This window comes from Bos javanicus, chromosome X, assembly GCF_032452875.1.
Source record: "Bos javanicus breed banteng chromosome X, ARS-OSU_banteng_1.0, whole genome shotgun sequence".
Taxonomy (NCBI): domain Eukaryota; kingdom Metazoa; phylum Chordata; class Mammalia; order Artiodactyla; family Bovidae; genus Bos; species Bos javanicus.
In genome coordinates this window covers 59129742-59156363 of record NC_083897.1, presented here as the reverse complement: position 1 = coordinate 59156363, position 26622 = coordinate 59129742, and the positions used below count along the sequence as shown (strand labels likewise).

Here is a 26622-nt window from a genome sequence, read left to right as displayed (position 1 = left end):
AAATAATATTAATATTTTTAAAATGAAAGAAAAGGAGGAGAAATGAAATTACAGAAGCAAGCTCACCATCAAACCTGGTGGTCCTGGGGGACCAATTGGCCCTGGTATACCAGGGGGACCAGCTGGGCCCTGTTATAAAGAAAGTAAAGAAAAGGATAAGAAAAAACTTGTATAAAGAACTAAATGGATGAAATTTAAGTTTAGTTGCCAGAATTCTGTTCTACAATTCTATAATTCTGAAGTACTATAAGCAGAATTTTAAAATGTAGAAGAACAAAAGGACTGAATGACTATAAAGAAATTCAACTAAACAGAATGAATGCAGTTTTTAGAGAACTTGTTTTACAGTGGTATACAATAAATATGGGACAAATGTATAGTACGGAAGTTTTAAAATATGAAGCAATAAAGATGGGCATTTAGTGAAGCTTTTATGCTAGAAATGGGAAGGGAAAGCCTACTAGTTTCAAGGTGGCTTCCCTAATTTTAAAATAAAAATACATAAAATTAAACACAAAGAGGGAAGTCAGAAAAACTGGGACAAAAGATAAAGGAATGATGTAATGGTTGTGGAGCAAAATTAGGCATCTTAATAAGTTGAAAATTTGACTGCCTTGAAATCTAGCAATTTTATATCTAGATATAAATTATGGATTATTTTATAATTTAAAAAAATCTCAAAACAACCCCAAAATCCAACAACAGGAGATTAGAGAAACAAAATCTAGTATATCAAACAGTGGAGTGTAACATGGAAGTGAAACTGAATTAACTATGGTCATATACAATAATATGGGTGAATCTTAACATAACAAATAGAAAAAGTTGCAGAAAACTACACACATATTTCATATTACTCTAAAAACTAAATACTAAATGATATATGTGCAGGTAATAAAACTATTTTTAAGAAGAAATGGAAAACCCAGGATGGTAGCTACATCTTGGGAGAATGCAGAAGGATGTGACTGCCAAGAAAGGTTGATTGAAAATTACAGTGTTCTACTTCTTAAATACTGCATTGTGTTCATGAGTGCTCATTTGGTCATTTTGCTTTATAACCTACATATACTTTGCATGTATTCTGCTATATTTTCAAATATAATACAGTAAAATTTAGAAGAGATTGGTAATACTTAACATATGGATGGGTGATATCAAGTATGTATTTAGATGATTAATGAAAAAAGTCCCTGACATTGTATCTTAAGTGATCAAATATTAGAAAGAACTGATTTTTATTTTTGGTAAAGAGAGCAATCGTCATGAAATATAAACCTTAAAAAAATTAATTCCCTAATCAATAAATCCCCAAAAGTTGTCATCTCTGTGTATGTTATGTGTAGGCTGACATGATAATTTTTCTAAAGATTACACTTGATGTTCATGATACATATATTTTATTCTTTCAGCCTTCAAAATATGTTCATACATTATGCATAACTAATAATGTTATAAATGAATTCTTCAAATACCTTGAATGGGAAACCTGAAATTTTTATCAGACCATTTACTCCTACTACCCTATTGATTCCCACAGCACAGAAATAAGACTATATAGAAGGCTGTTTCCACTGCAAAACTCTGAAACAAAAATTTCCATGGAAACTGGATTTGAAAGGTAAAAGAACAAGCCACACTTCTTAAAAAGCTCCCTGGTCAAGACTGCTTTTATTTTCACATACAACATACCTGCCATATCTATCAAACCTTAGATGCTAATTTCTATAATGAAAATAGAGAATACTAAAGGCTGAGGATTAAAAAAACTGATGCTGTGACCTGATTTAATCAATAGGGCCAAGTAGAAAGTCAGCAGATGCTTACTTGAATTCCAGGAGGACCTGGATAGCCTGGATTACCCTTTGGTCCTGGCAGGGATGACATAATTATACTGCCCGGTTCTCCCTGAAAGAAACCATAAGTGGCAATTGTAAGTAATAGTTATGATACAGCAAAGCTAGCCAGAATACAAAAAATGAACTAGGCGTTCAATTTGTCACATAAGTGTCCTCAAAGATTTAGGCGACCTCAGTGGTTAAATGAATACATTTACTCTTCAAAGGAAAATGAGGAAGTGGGTAGAGTACATGGAAGTCCACTCAATTTGTTAAGAACCTGTCATACCTTTGGTTACTCATTCATGAAAAACATTAAATATTAATATTTGCCAAGAATTGTGTTAGGCTTTGGATGCTTTGTAGCAAAGAAGATAAAACAAGACACCTGTTCTCACTGTGCTAGTAATATACTGGAGAAATTCATATCATAACATGTAAACAAATAAGATGATAAAATTTTCTGTTTAGGACTGTAAAGGAAAACTACATGGTACATGATAAAGAAATGGTGGAGAACAATCACAGAAATGATAATTATGTGATGTCCTAGAGGGGCTAACTATCATTATAATGGAGATCATATTACAATATATAATTAACATGTACACCTTAAATTTACACAATGTTATATATCAAATATATTTCAATTTAAAAAAAAGAAATAGTGGAGAAAATTTGTTTGGGCAGTAAAGAAGGGCAATCTATAAAGGCAACATTCAGGCTGAAATCTAAAGGATCGTGAGTCAGCCAGGTGAAGATGGGGGAAGAGCATTAGGCAATGTAAGCAGCATGAACAAAGGACCCAGAAAGGGAAGAATCTGGCACATTCAAATAACTTAGTGCAGACTGGTGTGATCAGGGAGCCCAAGGAAAAGCAGCTTAGGGATGAGGCTGGAAATGTGGGGCAAGGACCAGAATATGCAGATCTTACAGGCCATAGAAAAAAATGTGGATTTATCTTGGATGCAGTGGGAAACCCTTGAAGGTTTATAAGGAGACATTTAAATTACTGATTCATATTTTTAAAAGATCATTCTTGGCTGCTTTGTATAGAATAAATCATGCTGGGAGGTGAGGGGGACGAAAAAGAAACTAGTTAAGAGGCTACTACACTAATCCAGATGAGGCATTATGGTTAGTGTGCTGGCAGTGGAAATAAAGAAAAAGTAGATGAATTTTAATATATATACTTACAGGCAAAATTAACAGTATTTAGAGATAGTATGCAATGAGGAGATGTGTGAAGGAATAGAAAATGCAAATACTAACTCTCAGGTTTTGGTACATGTAAAAGTGTACATGGTATATAGTGATGCAAATTTTAGAGATGAGGAGAACAGAAGGAGGCAAAGGTTTATTTGGGGGTCTGGGTTAACTCTGAGGACATTAATTTGAATGTCTGGGAGATAAGTCAGAGGGATGTCAGGGAAGCAGTTTAATGCACGCATATAACTCAGAAGAAAATTCTGTTTTAGAGACAGGAATGTAGGTGTTCCATAACTAGACAGCAATCAATACCATGAGCAATAATGATATTGCTAGGCATAGAAGGGAAGAAGGGATCAGGACTGTGTCTTGATGCCTGCTAGATAGAACAACATGAGCTTGCACAGAAGACTGCAGAACGACTGGAGATGCAGAAGAAAGATTAGGAAAAGGGAAAGAATATTCCCAGAATATTCCCTTGCAGAAGCCAGAGAGAAAGAATATTTCCAGAGGGAGCAGGTGGTCAACTGAATCAAAATGTAATAAGGAAGGTATCAAAAAGAACTGTGAGGCTGATATACACATTTGCAAGCATACCAGCCCATAAAAGGTACTTTAAGCCACAAGAACAAAGGAGAATACTTAAGGAGAGCTCATAAATGTGCACCTGTGCAACTTCTAGAAGCATCCATTTTAACACAGAAGTCAGACACATTATCTGACTGAAGATGCAGGCTTTCCAAATACTTTAAAATGCTTACCTTTCCAACATGAGATACTTACCTTCATACCTGGGATCCCAGGAGGTCCCTATTATTAAAAAGAAAAGGAATTATATGAATGAGAGGAGAAGGAGCAAGCAAAATTGAATAGATTGCTATAAGATCATTCTGAGGAAAAGGTATCTTAAGATACTTAGAGATGACATTTATATTAAATATGCACTACAGAATCTTTGCTTTTACCCAGCAGAAAGCTCTATGCACTACTAACTTCTATTTTTAAAAAATCCTTTTACTTTATTACTTTGAAAAGTACTATTTTGTTCCATACAAATGCACTGAGCTCACTTTGTACACTTCTGCTTATGTTAATTCCTGTGTTCATTATAATTTCGAATTTTATAACTTACTGGAGGACCCTGTAAACCAGGAAAACCGGGACTGCCTGGAAATCCACGTTCTCCCTAGAAGGCGTTAAAAATAAAAAGCATGGAGGAACAACAAAAAAAGCATCATTATACCAACAAACAATGACTTACTGAAAAAATTTCTGCAAGTCATTTTGAAACATGCCAGATTGTCAAAAATTCATTAGCCTTCACTTTTCAATTACCTTATATCAACTATCCATATCAATTCAACTTTTTAAGATACTTTTATCTCCACTCATGAGTCCCAATCAGAAATAAAGGAAAAAAATCTTCTACTTTAGTCATTTTCTTCTGACAAATCCATTTTGAGAGAATCATATCACAGATTCCTGGCTATCATCACATTTAATAGTTAATGATCTGCCCCAATTTCCTGCCCATGTATTATATAGATTCATATTTTAACTGCCCCATTGCTTTTTTCTTTTATTGTAAACTATTTCAAATTATTTTTGTAAAGAGGAAAAGATGGTTAGAAAGAATGCCATTAATATCACCAAGAGTATAATCATAGCAATAGTTTTAGCAATTGCAGGTCATTATGTTCTCTAGGCATCCAGTCTTTCTCACTCCCTATTGTAAAGTACTAATATGGACATTTGGTTTAGAAAACAAAGGCTAAAATGGCTGTAGAAGAACCCCATTGCAACCTCCTTTCAAATACCCATGTGCTGTAGTACTTCTAGAAACATCCTCGTCAGAGGCTTAAAAGAGTAAATGATACAGCTATGTACCTTTCACTTATTGTCCAATATCCCTTTCTCCATCACTTTTTATACATGGAAAAAATAAGCCCAAACAGAAAGGAAGTGGCCTATACATCGAGTTTAGAAAACAGAGAGCAAAAGAATCCATATATTTTGACTCTATCTCTAGGGTTCATTCAATTAGTTACATAGTTAGAAATATAAGAATCCATTTAATCTGCAGGTACACATAATGCTTTTTTCAGGCCGGTATTCTGGAGTGGGTAGCCTTTCCCTTCTCTAGGGGATCTTCTCAACCCAGGGATCGAACCCAGGTCTCCCGCATTGCAGGCAGACTCTTTACCAGCTGATCCACAAGGGAAGCCCAGTTACATAGTTAGAAATATAAGATTCCATTTAATCTGCAGGTGCACATAATGTTTTTAAAATTTTTTTGTTGCTTACATAATTGGAGGGGACTCAAATGCAACTAATCATGAGATCTGCTAAGGTGTTGCTTTAACAAAAAAAGAAAAAGATCCCTTTAATCACATAGCATACTATACTCATTGTAGATATATCTGGTCTTATTAAAACTTTGACTAGTAGTCTGTTTGTTGCTCAAGACATGCTAGCAAAAAACAATCAAATTACCATAATAGGCACATGAATGTAGCCTGCTTTAACAAGCAATATGCCATGCAAGCTAACTCCATGTTGGTCCTATCACTGTAAGGTTGCCCCAAGCAAAATTGAAAAACACAAGTAAGCCTCACAAATCCAAAATCAGAATATTATTATTAGTGGCAAGGATGACACTGACTTGGAGAAATATTGGAGGTAACAATAACTTTATTGCCTACAAGTATACACTACAATGATTATCATAAAATGTGATGGCCTGCATAATACAAAATAGTTTGTTCAAGTTATTTTAAATATTATGCCCTAATATAAAATATGACAAATGTCATTAATTAGAAAGATCTGCGGTATTTCAGAATAGTTTCACAGAGTATTATGTGCAATATTGAAATATCAAAAGGATACACAGAAAACAATATTTCATTAACCTATATAAGGAGAAAAGTGAGGGAATAAAAAATGGAAACAAATACTTGTAAGCTTTTAAAAAGAGCAAATTTTCCTCTGTTTTTTTCTTGTTCTCACTTTATACTTAATCCAAATAGTTGGATTTAGTCTTGACTAAAGAAAAGAGGGCCAGGAAACATTGTTTGTAGCATATGATACTTTATTTTCTCACTTGTTAAATTCATTATTTTCTACGATGGAGAAGTTTCAGGTTTCATACTAATAGTTCATAGTAAAAACTGATGTGGTGTATTACATATAGATTCTTAGGATTTTTCTTCAGGAAGTTATTAGGCAAGATAAAAAAGGTTTAATATGGAGGGAGGTGGGAGGGGGGTTCAGGATTGGGAACATGTGTACACCCGTGGCAGATTCATGTTAATGTATGGCAAAACCAATACAATATTGTAAAGTAATCAGCCTCTAATTAAAATAAATAAATTTAATTTTAAAAAAAGAATATGAAAGATTTGAAAATTTTAAGTGTACCTAGTTTAAAAAAATCAAAGTTAATGAATGACATTCATAAGTATTACTCTTAAAAACTGATAATATAGATGTGTTTGTGCGTGTGTGTGTATATATATATATACATACACATACATATATATGTGTGTTTATATGTACAAACATGTACTGTGGTGTTGGATAAGACTCTTGAGAGTCCCTTGGACTGCAAGGAGATCCAACCAGTCCATTCTGAAGGAGATCAGTCCTGGGTGTTCTTTGGAAGGAATGATGCTAAAGCTGAAACTCCAGTACTTTGGCCACCTTGTGTGAAGAGTTGACTCATTGGAAAAGACTCTGATGCTGGGAGGGATTGGGGGCAGGAGGAGAAGGGGATGACAGAAGATGAGATGGCTGGATGACATCACCGACTTGATGGACATGAGTTTGAGTGAACTCCGGGAGCTGGTGATGGACAGGGAGGCCTGGAGTGCTGCAATTCATGGGGTTGCAAAGAGTCGGACACGACTGAGTGACTGAACTGAACTGATATATCCTAATTCCTTTTTAACTCTCATTTAACTCTCATTTCATTCACTGAAACATGTATATTATCATATGTGAGATAGATTGCCAGTCCAGGTTTGATGCATGAGACAGGGTGTTCAGGGCTGGTGCACTGGGATGACCCTGAGGGATGGGATGGGGAGGGAGAAGGGAGGAGGGTTCAGGATGGGGAACACATGTACACCCATGGCTGATTCATGTCAATGTATGGCAAAAACTCTCATTCTACTTAACACTAAAACACAAAAGGGATTTGGTAGGTAATCTTCAACTCAATGCAATATCCCAACTAATTATACAGGCTTAAAGAATTACTGATGTTTCAGTATATTGAAAATGCTAACTCAGAACATACCCTATGTTTGTCCTAGACATGAAGCTACTATATCTCTTATTTGACATTCTCGATATTGATTCCTTGAAATGTTTAGTCCATTATCAAGCATATTGCCTAAGATTAAGTCAAATAAATCTCACCTTGGTTCCATTGCATCCAGGGATACCTTGAGGTCCTGGGGCCCCATCATGGCCTGGCATTCCCTTTGAAAGGAGATATACCACATGTATAATATTTCTTAGATTACTGTTTTAAGAGATTTTAAAGATAAGAAGCCAAATTCTACTTACAGGAAGACCTGGTGTCCCTGGAAATCCAGGAAGTCCAGGAGGACCCTATAAAAAGAAATAAATAACCAAATAACAACCAATGACAATAAAATAATATCCAACCTAAGGGAATTAAGAAAACTACATTTAGACAGCAACAGACAAAATGTGTCTCATTGATTATTACCACTCATTCTTTTTTAAACACTACAGAAGAAACTATACATGTTTAAAATCTCATTTATAGAAACCTATAGAAGATACTCCTATTTGATTGAATTGTTTTAATTGTCCTAAGTTCAGTTCAGTTCAGTCACTCAGTCATGTTCGACTCTTTGTGACCCCATGGATTGCAGCATGCCAGGCTTCCCTGTCCATCACCAACTCTTGGAGTTTATTCAAACTCATGTCCATTGAGTCAGTGATGCCATCCAACCATCTCATCCTCTGTCATCCCCTTCTCCTCCTGCCTTCAATCTTTCCGAGCATCAGGGTCTTTTCAAATGAGTCAGTTCTTTGCATCAGGTGGCCAAAGTATTGGAGTTTCAGCTTCAACATTAGTCCTTCAAATAAATATTGAGGACTGATTTCCTTTAGGATGGACTGGTTGGATCTCCTTGCAGTCCAAGGGACTCTCAAGAGTCTTCTCCAACACCACAGTTCAAAAGCATCAGTTCTTTGGTGCTCAGCTTTCTTTACAGTCCAACTCTCACATCCATACATGACTACTGGAAAAACCATAGCCTTGACTAGATGGACATTTGTTGGCAAAGTAATGTCTCTGCTTTTTAATATGCTGTCTAGGTTGGTCATAACTTTTCTTCCAAGAAGTAAGCGTCTTTTAATTTCATGGCTGCAGTCACCATCTTCAGTGATTTTGGAGCCCAGAAAAATGAAGTCTGTCATTGTTTCCACTGTTTTCCCATCTATCCATCTATCTGCCATGAAGTGATGGGACCAGATGCAATGATCTTAGTTTTCTGTATGTTGAGCTTTAAGCCAACTTTTTCACTCTCCTCTTCACTTTCATCAAGAGGCTCTTAAGTTCCTCTTCACTTTCTGCCATAAGGGTGGTGTCATCTGCATATCTGAGGTTATTGATATTTCTCCTGGCAGTCTTGATTCCAGCTTGTGCTTCTTCCAGCCCAGCGTTTCTCATGATGTACTCTGCACAGAAGTTAAATAAGCAGGGTGACAATATACAGCCTTGATGTACTCCTTTACCTATTTGGAACCAGTCTGTTGTTCCATGTCCAGTTCTAACTGTTGCTTCCTGACCTGCATACAGGTTTCTCAAGAGGCAGGTCAGGTGGTCTGGTATTCCGATTTCTTTAAGAATTTTCCAGTTTTTGGTGATGTAGGAGCAGGCAAATTAGTGGATGAAATGTCTGTTCTAAAAGACAAAGTGATTATCCAAGGTTTGTGATGAATCCTGAATACAGCAGGGTATGGATAAGTGGCAAATACTGACATATCTGCCTCTGAGAACATCAATGTGATCACCCCCAAAATCTTAATCAAATATCCCTGTCAGGATTGACAAAAAATACAAGTTTGACAAAATTCTCTGTAGGTAAGGCCAAGAAGAAAAGGTACTTTCATACAACTGCTAGTGGAATTTAAACACCATAGAGAGAAATTTGGAAATATCTAACAAAATTACACATGTATTTATTTACTCTTTGAAGCAACTCATTTCAAGAAATCTATCCCAAAGGCACATAAGAAATTATAAAACATGAAATCCAAGGTTACTGACAGAATTATTGTAGCTGAAGTTTAGAAATGGACATATAACCAGAATTATAGCTGAAGGTTAGAAATAAGGCATGCATGTGTGCTCAGTCACGTCCAGCTCTTTGTGACCCCTTGGACTGTAGCCCACCAGGCTCCTCTGTTCATGGAATTGTCCAGGCAAGAATACTGGAGTGGGCTGCCATTTCCTTCTCCAGAGAACAAATAGGGACATGAATAAATAAACTATGGTATATCTGCATAATAAGAAACCACACAGCTTTAAAAAAGAATGTGGAAGATCTCTGTACACTGAAATACATACTGATCTCCAGGACAGAATGTTAAGTAAAAGAAACAAAGTTTAAGTACTGTATATAATATACTACCTTTTTATAACAAAGGTAGTGATACTAAACAATGAAAAGATAAACAGCAAATGAAAAATGATTACCTCTGGGGGAAAGAGGAAAGAGAATGGGGAGATGGTAAAGAAGGATGGGAAGCATCTCTGACTATACCTAGTCTTACCTGTGGCGGATTCATTTCGATATTTGGCAAAACTAATACAATATTGTAAAGTTTAAAAATAAAATAAAATTAAAAAAATAATGAAAAATTTAAAAAAAAAGGTAAAAAGGAAATCATCAACAATTGAAAGCAAGCTGGAACCAATGAACCTAATGTATATCAAACTATGGACAGTGACCATACATAGAAGAAAACTACTTTTGACTGAAATGAGTCAATTCAGCAAAGAAATAATTAGTGGCAGTTAAGATTTCTACTATTGCTTTTAAAATTGAAATGTTTATTTTGTTTATTTATATATTGTTATTTTGAAGTCATTATAGCTATAGTGTAGGACAAAGGAATTAATTATATTAATATAATTGGGAAATGAAGATTTTCATGTTAGAGAGAGAAAGGTGGCAGGGGGAGACAACAAGTATAAAAAAATTTATATTAAAGTTCAGTTGGAAATAATAATATGAACTCATTTTTTCTCTTTAAAAAATACATATTTCTTAACTCTGTCCACTTAAAATGCATCAAAATAGTGACAAAACTAGTAGCAATGAACACTCCTTATATTCAGACTGTGGAATCTAAATCACTGAAAGAATCTGTAATCAGAGACATGGTCAATTCCAGATCTAGAGAGGACATGCATAAGTTGAGCCTGAAGGGTCTTATGTCAGAAAGCAAAGAAATTATCAAAGATCAATAGGGTTTTGTCAATAGGACAAATCACAGGGGCCAACTTGAAGAGGCTCCCATAGACAAAGATGAAATAATTTGAGCTTCAAAAAGAATAATGAGTACAAGTGATTGAAACACAGAAATTCCATGTTTCTAATGATAAATTAAAGAAAACCTTCTTTGATCATCACTCGAAGTTGCCAGTGTACAAACTCATTACCCCACTAGAATTCAGCTGATAAATCAGAATTCAAGTTAATGAATTAGAATTCAAGCTATTCAATGAAGGACTAATAGACTTTTGAAACTTATCATTTTGCAACTCCAAACGAAAAAAATAAAACAAAAAACAAAAACTTGGATCTAACCAATGATCATGGATGGATGCTAAACCACTATGTGAAAGTTGATAGGGAAATTCTGGTGGCAGAGTCAGGCTCATACATTTGAGACCATTGACCAAATCTAGCATCAAAAAAGTGGGATAGACAGACGTTTGTGCCATGAGATGTAATTCAATAGTAAATATACAGCAGTACCTATAAAGTATTGTTTTTCAATTTTCTTTCATTTTTTAATCAGTATAGTTTATATATAGTAAAATGCACACATCTTAAATGTACAGGTTTTTCTTTTTTCCTAGAAAGTTCTCTAGTGCCTCTTCTAAGGCAACCTCAAAGTTGCAGGAAACATGGGGGGCAGAGAAATAAGTTAAATGACATCATGAGGAAACAGTCAGGCAGATCCAGATTGTGGAACACAGTACAACGCCATGATGCAGTTTCTTCAACGGCATAATAGAAGAGGCTTAAGAAATACATCAAGCCAATGCAATATGTGGAACTTGCCTGGATCCTGGTTTGAACAAACCAATTGCAAACAGAAATCTTTGGGACAATTGAGAAAATCTGAATATGGACTGAGTTTTAAAGGATATTGAAAAGTTTTTGCTAAGTTTTTGAGGTGTAATAACGGCATAATGTGGTGATAAGTTCAAGAAACATAATATTTATTGGTGGAATGATGATGTGAGGGATTTACTTTAAAATATTACAGGCAATAGTGGTGAGGTATAGAAACAAAGCTGTCAAAATGTTGATAGTTTTTGAAGCCAAGTAATGACTTCATGGGGGATGTCATTGTAATATTAATATTTTCTCTGTAAATCTGTGTATGCTTTAAATTTTCCATAATAAGTCTTTTAAAATCTGCATGCCAACAGCTGCCTGTGAGCTGAGATCTGAGGATGCAGGAACTATTAGGCCACCAAGTTCTAAGCACTCTCAGACACTTGAAAGTGGGAAGTGATAGAGTGGACAGATTTTCTTAGTCTCAGCAATACTACATTTCAGTTCAGTTCAGTCGCTCAGTCGTGTCCGACTCTTTGCGACCCCATGAATCGCAGCACGCCAGGCCTCCCTGTACATCACCACCTCCCGGAGTTCACTCAGACTCACGTCCATCAAGTCAGTGATGCCATCCAGCCATCTCATCCTCTGCCATCCCCTTCTCCTCCTGCCCCCAATCCCTCCCAGCATCAGAGTCTTTTCCAATGAGTCAACTCTTCACATGAGGTGGCCAAAGTACTGGAGTTTCAGCTTTTAGCATCATTCCTTCCAAAGAAATCCCAGGGCTGATCTCCTTCAGAATGGACTGGTTGGGTCTCCTTGCAGTCCAAGGGACTCTCAAGAGTCTTCTCCAACACCACAGTTCAAAAGCATCAATTCTTCGGCGCTCAAATTTCTTCACAGTCCAACTCTCACATCCATACATGACCCCTGGAAAAACCATAGCCTTGACTAGATGGACCTTTGTTGGCAAAGTAATATCTCTGCTTTTCAATATGCTATCTAGGTTGGTCATAACTTTTCTTCCAAGGAATAAGCACCTTTTAATTTCATGGCTGCAGTCACCATCTGCAGTGATTTTGGAGCCCCCCAAAATAAAGTCTGACACTGTTTCCACTGTTTCCCCATCTATTTCCCATGAAGTGATGGGACCAGATGCCATGATCTTCGTTTTCTGAATGTTGAGTTTTAAGCCAAATTTTTCACTCTCCTCTTTCACCTTCATCAAGAGGCTTTTTAGTTCCTCTTCACTTTCTGCCATAAGGGTGGTGTCATCTGCATATCTGAGGTAATTGATATTTCTCCCGGCAATCTTGATTCCAGCTTGTGCTTCTTCCAGCCCAGAGTTTCTCATGATGTACTCTGCACAGAAGTTAAATAAGCAGGGTGACAATATACAGCCTTGACGTACTCCTTTTCCTATTTGGAACCAGTCTGTTGTTCCATGTCCAGTTCTAACTGTTGCTTCCTGACCTGCATATAGGTTTCTCAAGAGGCAGGTCAGGTATTCCCACCTCTTTCAGAATTTTCCACAGTTTATTGTGATCCACAGAGTCAAAGGCTTTGGCATAGTCAATAAAGCAGAAAAGGATGTTTTTATGGAACTCTCGTTTTTTTGATGATCCAGAGGATGTTGGCAATTTGATCTCTGGTTCCTCTGCCTTTTCTAAAACCAGCTTGAACATCTGGAAGTTCACGGCTCACGTATTGCTGAAGCCTGGCTTGGAGAATTTTAAGCATTACTTTACTAGCGTGTGAGATGAGTGCAATTGTGCAGTAGTTTGAGCATCTTTGGCATTGCCTTTCTTTGGGATTGGAATGAAAACTGACCTTTTCCAGTCCTGTGGCCACTGCTGAGTTTTCCAAATTTGCTGGCACATTGAGTGCAGCACTTTCACAACATCATCTTTCAGGATTTGAAATAGCTCAACTGGAATTCCATCACCTCCACTAGCTTGGTTCGTAGTGATGCTTTCTAAGGCCCACTTGACTTCACATTCCAGGATATCTGGCTCTAGGTGAGTGATCACACCATCGTGATTATCTGGGTCATGAAGATCTTTTTTGTACTTAGGACATAGTTAATGGTAGCTATAGCTATTAAGACATATGTTATGATTATTATGAATGGCTTTAATAGTATATTGATATTCAGTTATGATAGAAAAACACAGAAGCATGTCTGCTAAAAAAATGTTAAGGGTTTTGAGTTTCTTTGCTGCTTTTCCACTGCTCTACGTACACTAGTCAAAAGTAGCACATAAGGCAAGCTATGTGTTGTTAAGACGTATATAGCAAACAGAATATTTTAAACATTTATGTAAAATGTATACATCTACTAAATTTCTGGAGATCAGAGGATCAGAATGTTTTTCTTTGTAATACACATAAATATCTAAGCCATCACCCATATATTCTATATTCAAATTCAGGGACCTTGTCAATCTATGAACACAGAATTACAGAGCTAAAAGAGACCATGGAGAAATTCTTGTTTGACTTTCTAATATAACAAATGAAGAAACTGAGGCTCAGAAAAGTTAAATCTGATTTTCCAAAAGCCAGTACTATTTATAAACTATAGTTTCCTCCCAATCTAAAACACACTGAAAAGTATATGTCTACTTAAAAGCTATTCAGAAAAATTACACTAAATGTGCACTTAAATTTTCAAACACATCTTGAATTCCAGAACATTAAAACTTGAATAATCATACATCTCAGAACTGATAAAATACTGTATTTTTCCAAAAATAGTTATTCTTTTAATATTTTGCTATCATGTAGTTACATGGTGGTATAGGCAGTAAAACTTTATGGAACCGACCTCCTTTTTCAAAAATAGTTATTCTTTAACACAATGGCTTCAACTAGAGGCTTCCCAAACTTACTCTCTTCAAGACACACAAATAAAGTTATACTATTTGTACCTGGTTCCCAGGGAGGGTACAATGACCTGAGGTGATCAGTTCTCTGAACTCTGAGATGATCACTCTGGTTGGGTAGTTCTGCTTTAAACCACTTGTGTGATGTATATTTTTAAGAATTTGAAAAATTATTGAAATTTAACACTTTCACATTTCTCAACCATAAGCTACTTTAAAGTCTTCTTGTATTAGTTTAAATAGACATCTGGATATATAAAGACAACTACCAAAATACTAAAGAAAGGCTAATTATAGACATATAAATTCTGAAACATTAAAAGATTTCACTTCTCTTCCTGAATTTCTATATGAGTCTTTTTCCAGTTGCGTTATAACACTTCAGTAGCTTCTTCGTTTGACCAACAAAACATTTGATACAGCAAATATCACTTACTCTGATCCCTTTTGGTCCTGGTGGCCCTGGAATTCCATCATCACCCTGAAAAATACAACATATTTAGTTATATTTCCTTCAAAAAGAGCCCTCGAATAACTAACTTTATATTGTAAACTGAGACAAATTTTTGTGAGCCTTTGTGAAAGTTAGTGATAAATTTACATACCCAAGGAAGAAGTATTTATTATTAAGACTAAAAGCACTAAGATAAGTCAAAAGCTAAAAAGTAAGAAAGGCCTTTATTTACTAAGAAGAAAACTGTTGACGGGCAGAAGAAACTTTATACCTGTAAAGTTAGTTATGAATAATGTCAAGAAAATAAAGATGAAATAGTGGTACAGATATCCTTCAAATCATTTGTGCGTGTGTGCATGATCAGTCGCTCAGTCATGTCTGACTCTTTGGGACCCCATAGACCATAGCCCACCAAGGATTATCCTGGTCCATGGATTATCCAGGCAAGAATCCTAGAGTGGGTTGCCATTTCCTCTTCCAGGGGATCTCCCTGACCCAGGGATCGAATGCATGTCTCCTGCATCCCCTGCATTGCAGGGTGGAATCTTTACCACTGGGCCACCGGGGAAGCCCCAAATCATTTATGCATTAACAAAATTAGAGCTGAAAACCTGAACAGTTTCTATATTGTGTCAATCTGCTTACCATGCTGCTAATAAACAGCATCACCTCTGAACCTCAATATGAGTTGTTCATGAGTTTGCTGTTTTAAAGCTTTGCTACGTTTTATACAGGCACTTCCTACTGTCAGAGCTAAGAAGGAGTAAGAAAGAACCACAAACTTTCCTTTCAAGCTTCTGCTGCAGACTCCACGCAAAAGAGGCTGCCCACAGGATTGTTAATCTATTTACCCATTTCTAGTTACAACTGCATTGCTGAGAATTTAAAGTCTTGCCTCACTAAGTTTTCCTAAGTAGTTTTTTTTTTTTTTTTAAAGGAATAAAGAAAACCTAATCCTGCTCCAATAGGCAATATTTTCAGTGGAACATACAGTTAGTACGTCACCATCTGAGGCTTTAGATAGTTTTACTAACTTGGGATATCTTGCTTTATACAAGCTTCCAAACTACTCTACTTACAATCCTAGAGATTCCCTTGTAGGTTCCTTTATGCCCATGTCACAGCCCCTCTTCAATCAGTAAAGCTCTGTTTTTATCTGTTTTATTTGGGGTTTCCATGAAAAATTTTATTTGGAGAAAATGTTACCTGATGTATTAGTTTCTTATGCTGCTCTTACAAATTACCACAAACTTAGTGGGCTAAAAAATAAAACAATATTACATACAGTTCTGGAAGTCTCAGTGGAAGAGCTGTGTTACTTTTTGGAGGGTTGAGATTTCATTTATTTTCTTTCTCCAGCTTCGAGAGCTATCAGCATCCCTCTGCTCATGGCTCTCTTCAATCTTCACAGTCAGTGACAGCTGAATGAGTTTTTCTAACATTGCATCACTCTGACACTGATTCTTCTGCCTCCCTCTTCCACATTTAAAGGACCCTTATGATTATACTGGGTCTACTCAGAGCAACCAGAAAAATTACCCTAGTTTAAAACCAGTTGACTAGCAGCTTTAATTCCACCTGTAATCTTAATTTCACTTACTTTTATAAACTAACATATTCACAGGTTCTGGGGATTAGTTATGGATATCTTTGGCTTTCTGGTGGCTCAGATGGTAAAGAATCCACCTGCAATGTGGGAGACCTGGGTTTGATCCCTGGACTGGAAAGATCCCCTGGAGGAGAGCATGGCAACCCACTCCAGTATTCTTGCCTGAAAAATCCCCATGGACAGAGGAGCCTGGTGGGCTACAGTCCATGGGGTTGCCAAGAGTTGGACACAACTGAATGACTAAGCACAATTAGGAGGTGGATATTAATCTGCCTACCATACTCTGCTTAAAAACAAGCTTAATAATCTACTCTTTTCACAACAGATGCATATTTAAGGAAATTAAAGTAAATCTAAATCTATTTTAAAACTAGAAGATTGATCGCTCAATGAATCATTTTATGTCTTCCCACTGAAGGCAGAGATAAGACAAGGATGCCTTAATACTATATTGGACATACTAAGCAACATGGCTAAATAAAAGAAATTAGAGGTATAAAAATTGGGGAAAATGAGGCAAAACAAATTATTTGTAAATAATATGTTTGTATGCATGGGAAATCCAAGTTAATTAAATGAAAAACTACTATAATCAATAAAATAATTCAGTAAGGTAGCTGTATATAAAAATAACATGAAGAAATCAATAGCTTTCTTATATACCAACAACTACCTGTTAGAAAACATAATGGAAGAAAACATGCAGAAAAAGATAAAATATTTAGCATCACACTGAATAAGATGTAGAAGATTTCAAGGTGACTAATGTTTATGTGGAAAAATAAGTAAGCAATAACACTGAGAAAAATTCTGAAGAATAAAAAGACAAATGAGGGGACACTAGCAGTGTCAGATAAAATATAACAAGTCAGTCATTAAAAGAGTTTGGTTCTCACATCTGAATAAGCAGACCATTGGAAGAGTATGCTACTGCTGCTAAGTCGCTTCAGTCGTGTCCAACTCTGTGGGACCCCAGAGACGGCAGCCCACCAGGCTCCCCGTCCCTGGGATTCTCCAGGCAAGAACACTGAAGTAGGTTGCCATTTGCTTCTCCAATGCATGAAAGTAAAAAGTGAAAGTGAAGTCGCTCAGTCATGTCTGACTCTTAGTGACCCCATGGACTGCAGCCCACCACGCTCCTCCGTCCATGGGATTTTCCAGAAGTCCAGAAACAGGTCCATATAATCATGTGATTTTGGTATATAATGAAAATGCATTACAAGTCAGAGCAGAAAATTATATTGGGGCACACTTGTGAGGACATCTAGAAAATAAAAGTAGAATTTATATCACAAACCATACCAGGGTGAATTAGAAATTGATATAATATTTACATGAAAAAAGTGAAACTATTAATATACTGGAATAAAACATGTGAGAATTATTTTACATCTTACAGTGGGGAAGGCGTTTCCTATTCAAAACCCAAAGCCATAAAAGACCTTCGATAAACACAGAGGCACATAAATATACACATACACAGATAAAGGGCAATCTCCCTGAAATATAAATAGCTCACTGAAATATGAAAACACCAACAATCCAGTAGAAAAGTGGGCAAATTATATAAACACACAGTTCACGGAAATGAAAAGATGCTCAATTTTCATAAGAAAATAACATGAGTATTCATTACGAATGTATAGACCTCAGTGGCTAATGGACACAGTGGAAAGGAGGTATTTTTCACTGTATACCTTTTATGTTAATTTATTTTGAACAAAATGAATACACTATCTATGGAAAATCAATTGTTTTTAAGAATAAAGCAATACTTTGGAAATTTTTATATATACACTCCTATATATATTTGTTATTAATATATATATATTTGTTTTCTATACTTTTACTTTCATATACAAATGTATATAGATTAAAGAATAATCCTACAAAATTTTTGACTTGGTATGTACATTAATATATACACGTGTCCAAACATCCAATCACATAAAAAGTATAAATTCAGCTATATTGGGAAGTATGAAGTCATGGTGGAGACTGAAGCACAAAGTGCTTCCAATTAAAAAACCCCAGAGCTTAGAAAGCAGTGAAACCTTCTCATTTTATGGATACAGAAATGGAATCACAGCGAAAGACTGAATTGCTTTCTTAATTTAAACTGCACACAACTGCACATTTAAAAATTATCATACTGCTGTACAATAGTTCCAATTAATTGTAAATTATTTCAAAAAAACCTAATGTAGTTAGTTTTCAATAATTTGACATAAATTTTATTAAAACTGAAACCACTCAGTGAGCATGGTGTGCAAGAAAACTCAGCACCTAATACCAGGTAAACTCAGATACAGCAAATGTAACTTTATTTTTTTATGGTTCAACTTAATTACTAAGGACCCATTTCACTAACATCGCTGAAATTTAACCTCAATTGGCTGGACTTCCCACCTCATTTTCACAAGGCTGCACCTAAGTTATGGAGAGCTTAAGTAGTTTCAAGGTATTAAGGGGGTGGGACAGTACAAACTCGAATTCATCGAGATGTCCTTTGCCAACAGTGTGCATGGGTTACTGCTGAGTTAGTGCCCAATTCTGGGCTTACCTGGTGGCTCACCTCAGCCTGCAATGTGGGAGACCTGGGTTTGATCCCTGGGTTGGGAAGATCCCCTGGTGAAGAGGATGGCTACCCACTCCAGTATTCTGGCCTGGAGAATTCCATGGACTGTATAGTTCAAGGGGTCGCAAAGAGTCGGACATGACTGAGAGACTTTCACTCACTGGGCTTCCTTGGTGGCTCCAATGGTAAAGAATCCACCTTCAATGCAGGAGACCTCGATTCAACCCCTGGGTCAGCAAGATTCCCCTGGAGCAGGAAATGACACCTCACTCCAGTATTCTTGCCTGGAGAATCCCATGGACAGAGGAGCATGGAGAACTACAATTCATAGGGTCGCAAAGAGCTGGACACGACTGAGCAACTAAGCACCTAGTGCTCAATTATACCCACTTGACTCAGATCTTTCTGTTATTTCTGTGTTGCCCTTGGGTGTACAAGAAACATTCTGATGTTTTATACCTCATTAGACTAGAAAATTCTGTCGTATATCCCACCTACTTAAATTTTATGCCTTCATTTGGAGTTTTGCTTTTTCCTCAGTGTAAAAGTTCTCTATTCAGGAAATTTATACAAGTCCTGTCTATTCCTGAATCTAACAAAATTCCTTGGTGAACTGCCACCTCCTCAGAGATCATGCACAAACCTATTCCCGTAATCTATGCTATGGTATAGTAAGTGTTAAAAAGTATTATGTATTTAAGTTAATTTTCCCCCTTTACTAAGAAAACCACTTGGTTAAGTATCCATTTGATTCCCTTCATGCTCTAATGGCATGATGTACCACTATTCCATGAAATAAAATTAGGGGAAAAAAAGGGGTTTTAAACTGGTTTTCTTTTCCAGGAAAATGAACAGAACTAGCCCTTTCATCTATCAGTTAATCAGTCTAATACAGATAATAAAGGAGAATGAGCCAAAAGAGCCATTAAAAAACTTCTCCCAATCTTAAAATTCACTATTATCTCTTCCCATTCCATATCTTAACATGCAATAAGATGTTATCCTTGCTCATGATATAGGAGAGACTGCCCACACAGAAGTCAATGGGGAAAAGTATTACCAACTGACAGGATGGCAGCATCTTTGGATCTTTGAGCGTGGGTACACGCTCAAAGAGAGAGGGTGCATGTATCTACCCTCTCTTCTTTCTCTCTCATAGAAAAGCCTATGTGACTTCCTCCTCACTAGATTCATTGATACATTTGTCTCAGATAGTGACCACTCAATTTGACAAACTGGTAGACATGTCACCCATCACCCAACCCTGCAGATAAATGTCTGCTGTGTCCCTGAATACAACAAATGGGTATTTCTCTAAACATGGAAATTCTTAGTACCTCAGATATCCCAACCTTGTTACACTGATGTGTTGCCACAGTTGGACTCTGATGCTACAGAAATAAAACACCTCTTCAGATGTCAACTTTTTCCTAAGCTGGGATTAACTGAGGCATCTGGGAAAAGGGATATGGAATTTGCCACTGGAGCTATTTTGACATCAGTAGTGGTGGCCTTCTCCCCCATACATTCCTCTACCTTATACAATTTTGCAATTCCACTCAAGGACTCTACCCACCAGGAGGGACTTCTGGCTGTTTGGTTCCTGATTATCAATGACTTTTACCCTCCCATCACCGTGTGCACCCCATCTTGGGATATTTCTTTTGTAAAAGTCAGGCCTTTGACTTTCTGACCAATGTGCATAGTGGAGGCATGGACAAGAGACTTCTAAATATTCAAAACAGCCTCTCCCACTGAGCACATCACAGTAAAACAGAGTAACAGTGGAACTCAAGGTAGATTGTGGTTACTCAAGAGAATAGTCTACTCATGTTTATGTTCCTGGCAACTTTTCCCACTGTCAGGGCCATTCATTAGGAAAAGTTGTGTGCAACGTGTCCTTGAAAGTGAAGTGAAAGTGAAAGTTGCTCAGTTGTGTCTGACTCTTTGCGACCCCATAGACTATACAGTCCATGGAATTCTTGGCCAGAATACTGGAGTGGGTAACTGTTCCCTTCTCCAGGGTGTCTTCCCAATCCAGGGATCAAACCAAGGTCTCCCACATGCTAGTGGACTCTTTACCAGCTGAGTCACCAGGGAAGCCCAAGAATACTGGAGTGGGTAGCCTATTCCTTCTCCATGGGATCTTCCCGACCCAGGAATCGAACTGGGGTCTCTTGCATTGCAGGCGGATTCTTTACCAGCTGAGTTACCAGGGAAGCCCCAACTTGTCCTTGACCTCTCCTAAAGTCATTAATGATACCATTTCAGCTTTGGAAGCACAACAGACCAGCCTCACCAACCTGGCCTGAATAGTACTGGATTAACAGCCTAGTCTTCAACTTCCTGCTGGCCAACCAAGGAATGGTCTTGCTATTGCCAGAACTTCATGATGTACCTACATCACTAAAACTGGCAAGGTAGAGCAGTCTATTACTAGACTTAAGAAAAAAGTCTTCTGGCTCTCTAAATTTGATCAGATGGGCTGTGGGCCATCTATTCCTGGTTTGATAACTGTCTGAGCCACCAGGGAATCCCAATGGTTGGGGCTGATGGTTAGACTCATTCCTCCAGGCAGGCCTGATCATCCTACTTGGAGTAATTTTGATCATGACCATGATCCACTGTAGCCTCATACTAATTATATTGTGACATAACTCCTCAAAGTCCAACCCGTCCAAGTCCATGTTGGAGTGACCTATGTTTCTCATTTGGGTCTTAAAAAATCAAGAGATGAAATTGAGGAGTCTGGCTCCTGGCAAAAGACCTACGTGTGATTTTTCAGACCCAACAACAGGCAGTTACAAAGACCTCATGGTAAACCTCATATAGAAAAGCTGCCCATCCCATGCCAGAAAGCCTCATACAGGAAAGTGGCCCATCCCACACCAGAATTAGTGCACAGCCAATGCATGTCAGTCTCTGAAGGGAGTTGTAGTTAAGGTATCAGTCCTCCTGGCTGGTCATGCTCTTATTCACATCTGCATTGAAAGGCCTCTTTATATGGAGGCTTGGTGAAGACCTCTTTATTGAGTGCAGGATGGGGACCTTGACATTTGTTTCTGTTCTCTGTACTTTTCCACTCTTAGCTCTTCCCTCTCTCCCTGCATCCATCCAGCCCTCTGGTATACTAAAAAACAGCAGTTTTTTCCCTCCAAGTTTCCGGAGCAATGAAACAATTCCCCATGCTGAAGCATTTGACCCTCACTGGCACTTTTCCATGAGGAATAATGGAACAGTGGGGAAATCCACACTTTCTCTGTTTATGTTTTGCTTATCACACTGTCACAGTAAGTGACTAAAGGCTTGACTGTTACTTTCCTTTTGGCTTGTTGTCTTAACCAGTACTCTGACACCTGGCAGTTCAGCTCTCTCCAGTTCAGCTGAGCTCCTGACAGGACTTAATTTTTGTTCAGGATCCCAATAACCACACACCATTAACAGTATCTTCCAAAAGCATTTGAATACAGCAGTAATATTTAGCCTTTTACAAAAACCAACAATGAAGTATAAATTCTTGGCCATTCTAATGTTTTATTTAAATATTAGTTTTTGGCTGTAATTCAGTAAGTTTTTAATTCATCTGACACTTATTCCATATTAAGATGGCTTCATTTCTTTGGTATTACTGACTGGCAACTTGGCACGTACCTTTTGTCCCCGAGGCCCTGGGGGCCCTTCTGGACCTGGAAATCCAGGCAAACCTGGGTGGCCTTCCAAACCTGGAAATCCTCTCTCCCCCTGCAATTGAATAAGAAAGAAAGATAAGGTCACTCGTCAATTTTCAAGCAGAAGCATGGATGAGATTCAAAAACATCAAATGACTAGAGAAGATTAATTATTTTCTCCATGTTAGTAGATACTCTGAATTTAGCATAAATAGCTAAATTCAGAGTATCTACTAACATGGAGAAAATAGTATGATATGAGTAGAAAAACACAAACCACTCTAATATCTTATTAGATATATCTAATATTGTATTTGGTAATGTAATCTCTTGCTTTCTCATAAAATTTAAAGGCTTATCAGAGATGAAATAAAGTTGAAACATACTGACATGAAGAATTTAACAGGGAAGATGGCAATAAATTCAGGAAACTAGGTCTGAAGGGGTTACAATGAAATAAGTATGGTACACAGATGAAGAAGGCTAAAAGAACATCAGAGAAGATTTCAGGTTTGTAGTAGAGCACAGAATTGTAGGATTATTAATAATGGAAATTAATTAACTGGTCAGTGACAAGTTAGCTAGAAAAGGGCTTGATAATATCAAGATCTTTATATATTTAATTGTAAAATTAAATAAAAAAAGGAATCCATGTTTGTTCTGGAAAAAAAGAAAAAAATCACCACTAATTATGACTCAAGTCCCAGTTCTGACCACGCACTTATCAACACCAGCACAGGAGGGCTGCCTACCTACTAGTGAGGATCCACCACATCTTATCAGCATCTATCAACAAAGGTTGCCTGATGTGCAAATCTCTACAACCAGACAGGTAGGGGCTACAGAGCCACCATGTGTACTAACATACCATTAGACATATTAGAGTTAGTTAACTTGCATACAGTCAATTATGCTGAGTGTGAACCCCAACATCTCCAGGGGATCCAATCACAGACAGCAAATTCACCACTATTACATTTAAGAACCCCAAGGGCTCATAGTTCCAAGGCATGAGCTTTCAACTGCTTGGCTGTACGCAGTTCTCTACTTTTCTAAGGCTTGAAGGTTGAGTCTCTGGCCAAAGGCTCTGGACCTTTTTCTGTAAACCCCTCTCCCCAGATTCTATCCATAGTGACAGCCTAGGCAGCACGTGAGAAAGACGAAGCATCTATATCTACAAGGCAACTGACTAATGGCCCATAAGAGGCATATACCCCTGGAGGTTAAGGGACAACAGACTTTCATTCACAATCCCAGTGGGCATGTGTATCTGTGTGTGTGTGTGTGTGTGTGTGTGTGTGTGTGTGTTAAGTACTAAGTATAGCCTGGATAGCTTAGATAATCTTGTACTGAATACTTTCTTTTTATGTTGAATCATACTATAATAAATATAAGAACTTTGAAAAGGCTACTTCTGGTCAGTTTTCACTTATTACTTCAAAACCAATGAAGCAAATGTTACCCAATTAATGTTAGGTCTCAACATTCCTGTAGCATTGACAATAAATATCATTATTGACATATTACTGTATTTTCTATTTTCAATAAATATATCTCTCTGTTGTTTTAATTACTCATAGGATTGTGATAATTTAGCATCCAAAGGGCTTCCCTGGTGGCTTAGATGGTAAAGAATCTGTCTGCAATGTGGGAGACCCAGGTTCGATCCCTGGGTTGGGAAGATGCCCTGGAGAAGGAAATGACAACCCACTCCAGTATTCTTGCCTGGAGAAGTCCATGGACAGAAGAACCTTGTGGGCTACAGTCCATGGGGTCGCAAAGAGTCAGACACGACTGAGCGACAAACATACATACACATACACACACAGAATCTCAACTCCACTATTCTGAAGAAAACAGAACAAGAAAAGAGAAATAGAAGATTAAAAATTTTTAGACTTGGATTGCCTCAGTTCACTACATAGCCCATTTCTAGCAGAGCTGGTAACAGAAATCTAATCAAAAGTGCCAGTCAGAAAGGAAGCTAGAATGAAATAATCTAGTTGGAATAGATTTCCATAAGTGGAAAACATAGCTATGTTTTAGGATCTCTGCTGATATTTAGAGCATATCTCTGCCAAAACTTGAGGCTAATGCTTGAAGAGAGCTATATAGTTTCAGAAGCCAAATTGCTACTGAGCTATAGATAATAGAGGAATAAACTAGAAACTGAAAGTAGAGAGTGCTAAAAAGCTTAACTACACTTGTATTAATAAAAATCATATACCTATACCAGATTCCTATCCTGAAATTTCCTCACACAATAGTCAAATAATGTTGTAGTCCTATCTAGCTGACAGAGCAGTATCATCCCAAGAAAGACAGAATGGCAGCTACTGGAGGAAAGTAGCAGAAAAATTGCAATAGCAACCCCCAGTCTTCAAAAGGTAGAAAGGTTCCTGCAGTAGAAACTATAAAAGGCTTCCATGAGGAAAGGGTGCAAGAGGGTCCTCTAACCTAATTCCTAATACAGGAAGTAGGGAAGGCTGACATTTGTTGCATGCCTACCCTTTCTACTGGTTGTCAGGCAATTATTTAATCCTTATAGCTACCTAGATTTTACTGTAATTTGCTAATACCACTCACTAACATAGAAAATGATGTGGTGCACCTATTTCTGAAGGTTAAACTTAAACCTGGTTTGTGCTGCCTGCCCACATTTGGATAAAAAATATTGTTCTAATTTTTCTTTGTGGAATAATAGTCTTCTCTCTCTGCCTGTCCTTTAAATATTGGTATTACATTGAATGCCCTTTTTTGACCCTTTCTCTGGGATATCTCAAATATCAACATATTTTTTCCTAAAAGCTGGGTTCACAGGGCCAAATGTCTTAAACATCTCTTGAATATCACACAGGCACCTAACACTCAACAATAACAATAGCAAATGCGTATTGAACACTTTCTATGTGCCAGAGTTCATTCTTAATTCTTTCCATGTTTCATCTTAATCATCCCAATGACAATATTAGGTAAATACTATTATTATTTTCACTTTATAGATGAAGAATTAAAGCAAAGAGAAGTTGAATAATTTTCTCAAAAGCAAATTTAACATAAAGAACATTGAAATCATTATCTTTCAGCCATCTTATTTATTTCAGGAAATAACACAATCCAGCTACCTTGGCCAGAAATTTATAATAATCTCAATTCCATTCTCTCCATTTTCCCTTCATCTAACCAATTATGCTATGTTCATCATTGTATTCTTAGTGCCCAACAGAACAAATATGCAGTAAATATTCATTCAATGAATGAACTTCCTTCAGTTCAGTTCAGTTGCTCAGTCGTGTCCAACTCTTTGTGACCCCATGGACTGAGCACGCCAGGCCCCCGTGTCCATTGCCAACTCCTGGAGTTTACTCAAACTCATTTATGGCACATGCTTTCCTCAAAGATTCAGAAAAAAATAAGAGCTAGGATTAGGGGAAATTATACATAAGATGACTTTTATTTGCAATAAAGCTGGCTTACATACAAGCTAGAATTTAAGAGAAGGATAATAAACTAATTTCAGTTCAGTTCAGTCACTCAGTTGTGTCCGACTCTTTGCGACCCCATGGACTGAAGCATGCCAGGCCTCCCTGTCCATCACCAGCTCCAGGAGTCTACTCAAACTCATGTCCATTGAGTTAGTGAGGCCATCCAAGCAGCTCATCCTCTGTCGTCCCCTTCTCCTCCCACCTTCAATCTTTCCCAGCATCAGAATCTTTTCAAATGAGTCAGCTCTTCGCATCAGGTGGCCAAAGTATTGGAGTTTCAGCTTCAACATTAGTCCTTCCAATGAATATTCAGGACTAATCTTCTTTAGGATGGACTGGTTGGACCTCCTTGCAGTCCAAGGGACTCTCAAGAGTCTTCTCCAACACCACAGTTCCAAAGCATCAATTCTTCAGCGCTCAGCTTTCTTTATAGTCCATCTCTCACATCCATACATGACTACTGGAAAAACCATAAACTTGACTAGACAGACCTTTGTTGGCAAAGTAATGTCTCTGCTTTCTGATATGCTGTCTAGGTTGGTCACAACTTTCCTTCCATG

General features: G+C 37.3%; 1 protein-coding gene across 1 annotated transcript in view; it reads right to left on the bottom strand.

Moving 5' to 3' along the window:
• Positions 1 to 26622, bottom strand: part of COL4A5 (collagen type IV alpha 5 chain) — a 245546-nt gene that overhangs the window by 101035 nt on the left and 117889 nt on the right. Inside the window, exons 3-10 of the mRNA XM_061409403.1 lie at positions 22561 to 22650; positions 14705 to 14749; positions 7620 to 7664; positions 7470 to 7532; positions 4180 to 4233; positions 3831 to 3857; positions 1828 to 1908; positions 67 to 129 (exon numbers count right to left, since the gene is read on the bottom strand). Coding sequence (XP_061265387.1) covers positions 67 to 129; positions 1828 to 1908; positions 3831 to 3857; positions 4180 to 4233; positions 7470 to 7532; positions 7620 to 7664; positions 14705 to 14749; positions 22561 to 22650 — 468 coding nt within the window. The remainder of the gene's footprint in view (positions 1 to 66; positions 130 to 1827; positions 1909 to 3830; positions 3858 to 4179; positions 4234 to 7469; positions 7533 to 7619; positions 7665 to 14704; positions 14750 to 22560; positions 22651 to 26622) is intronic.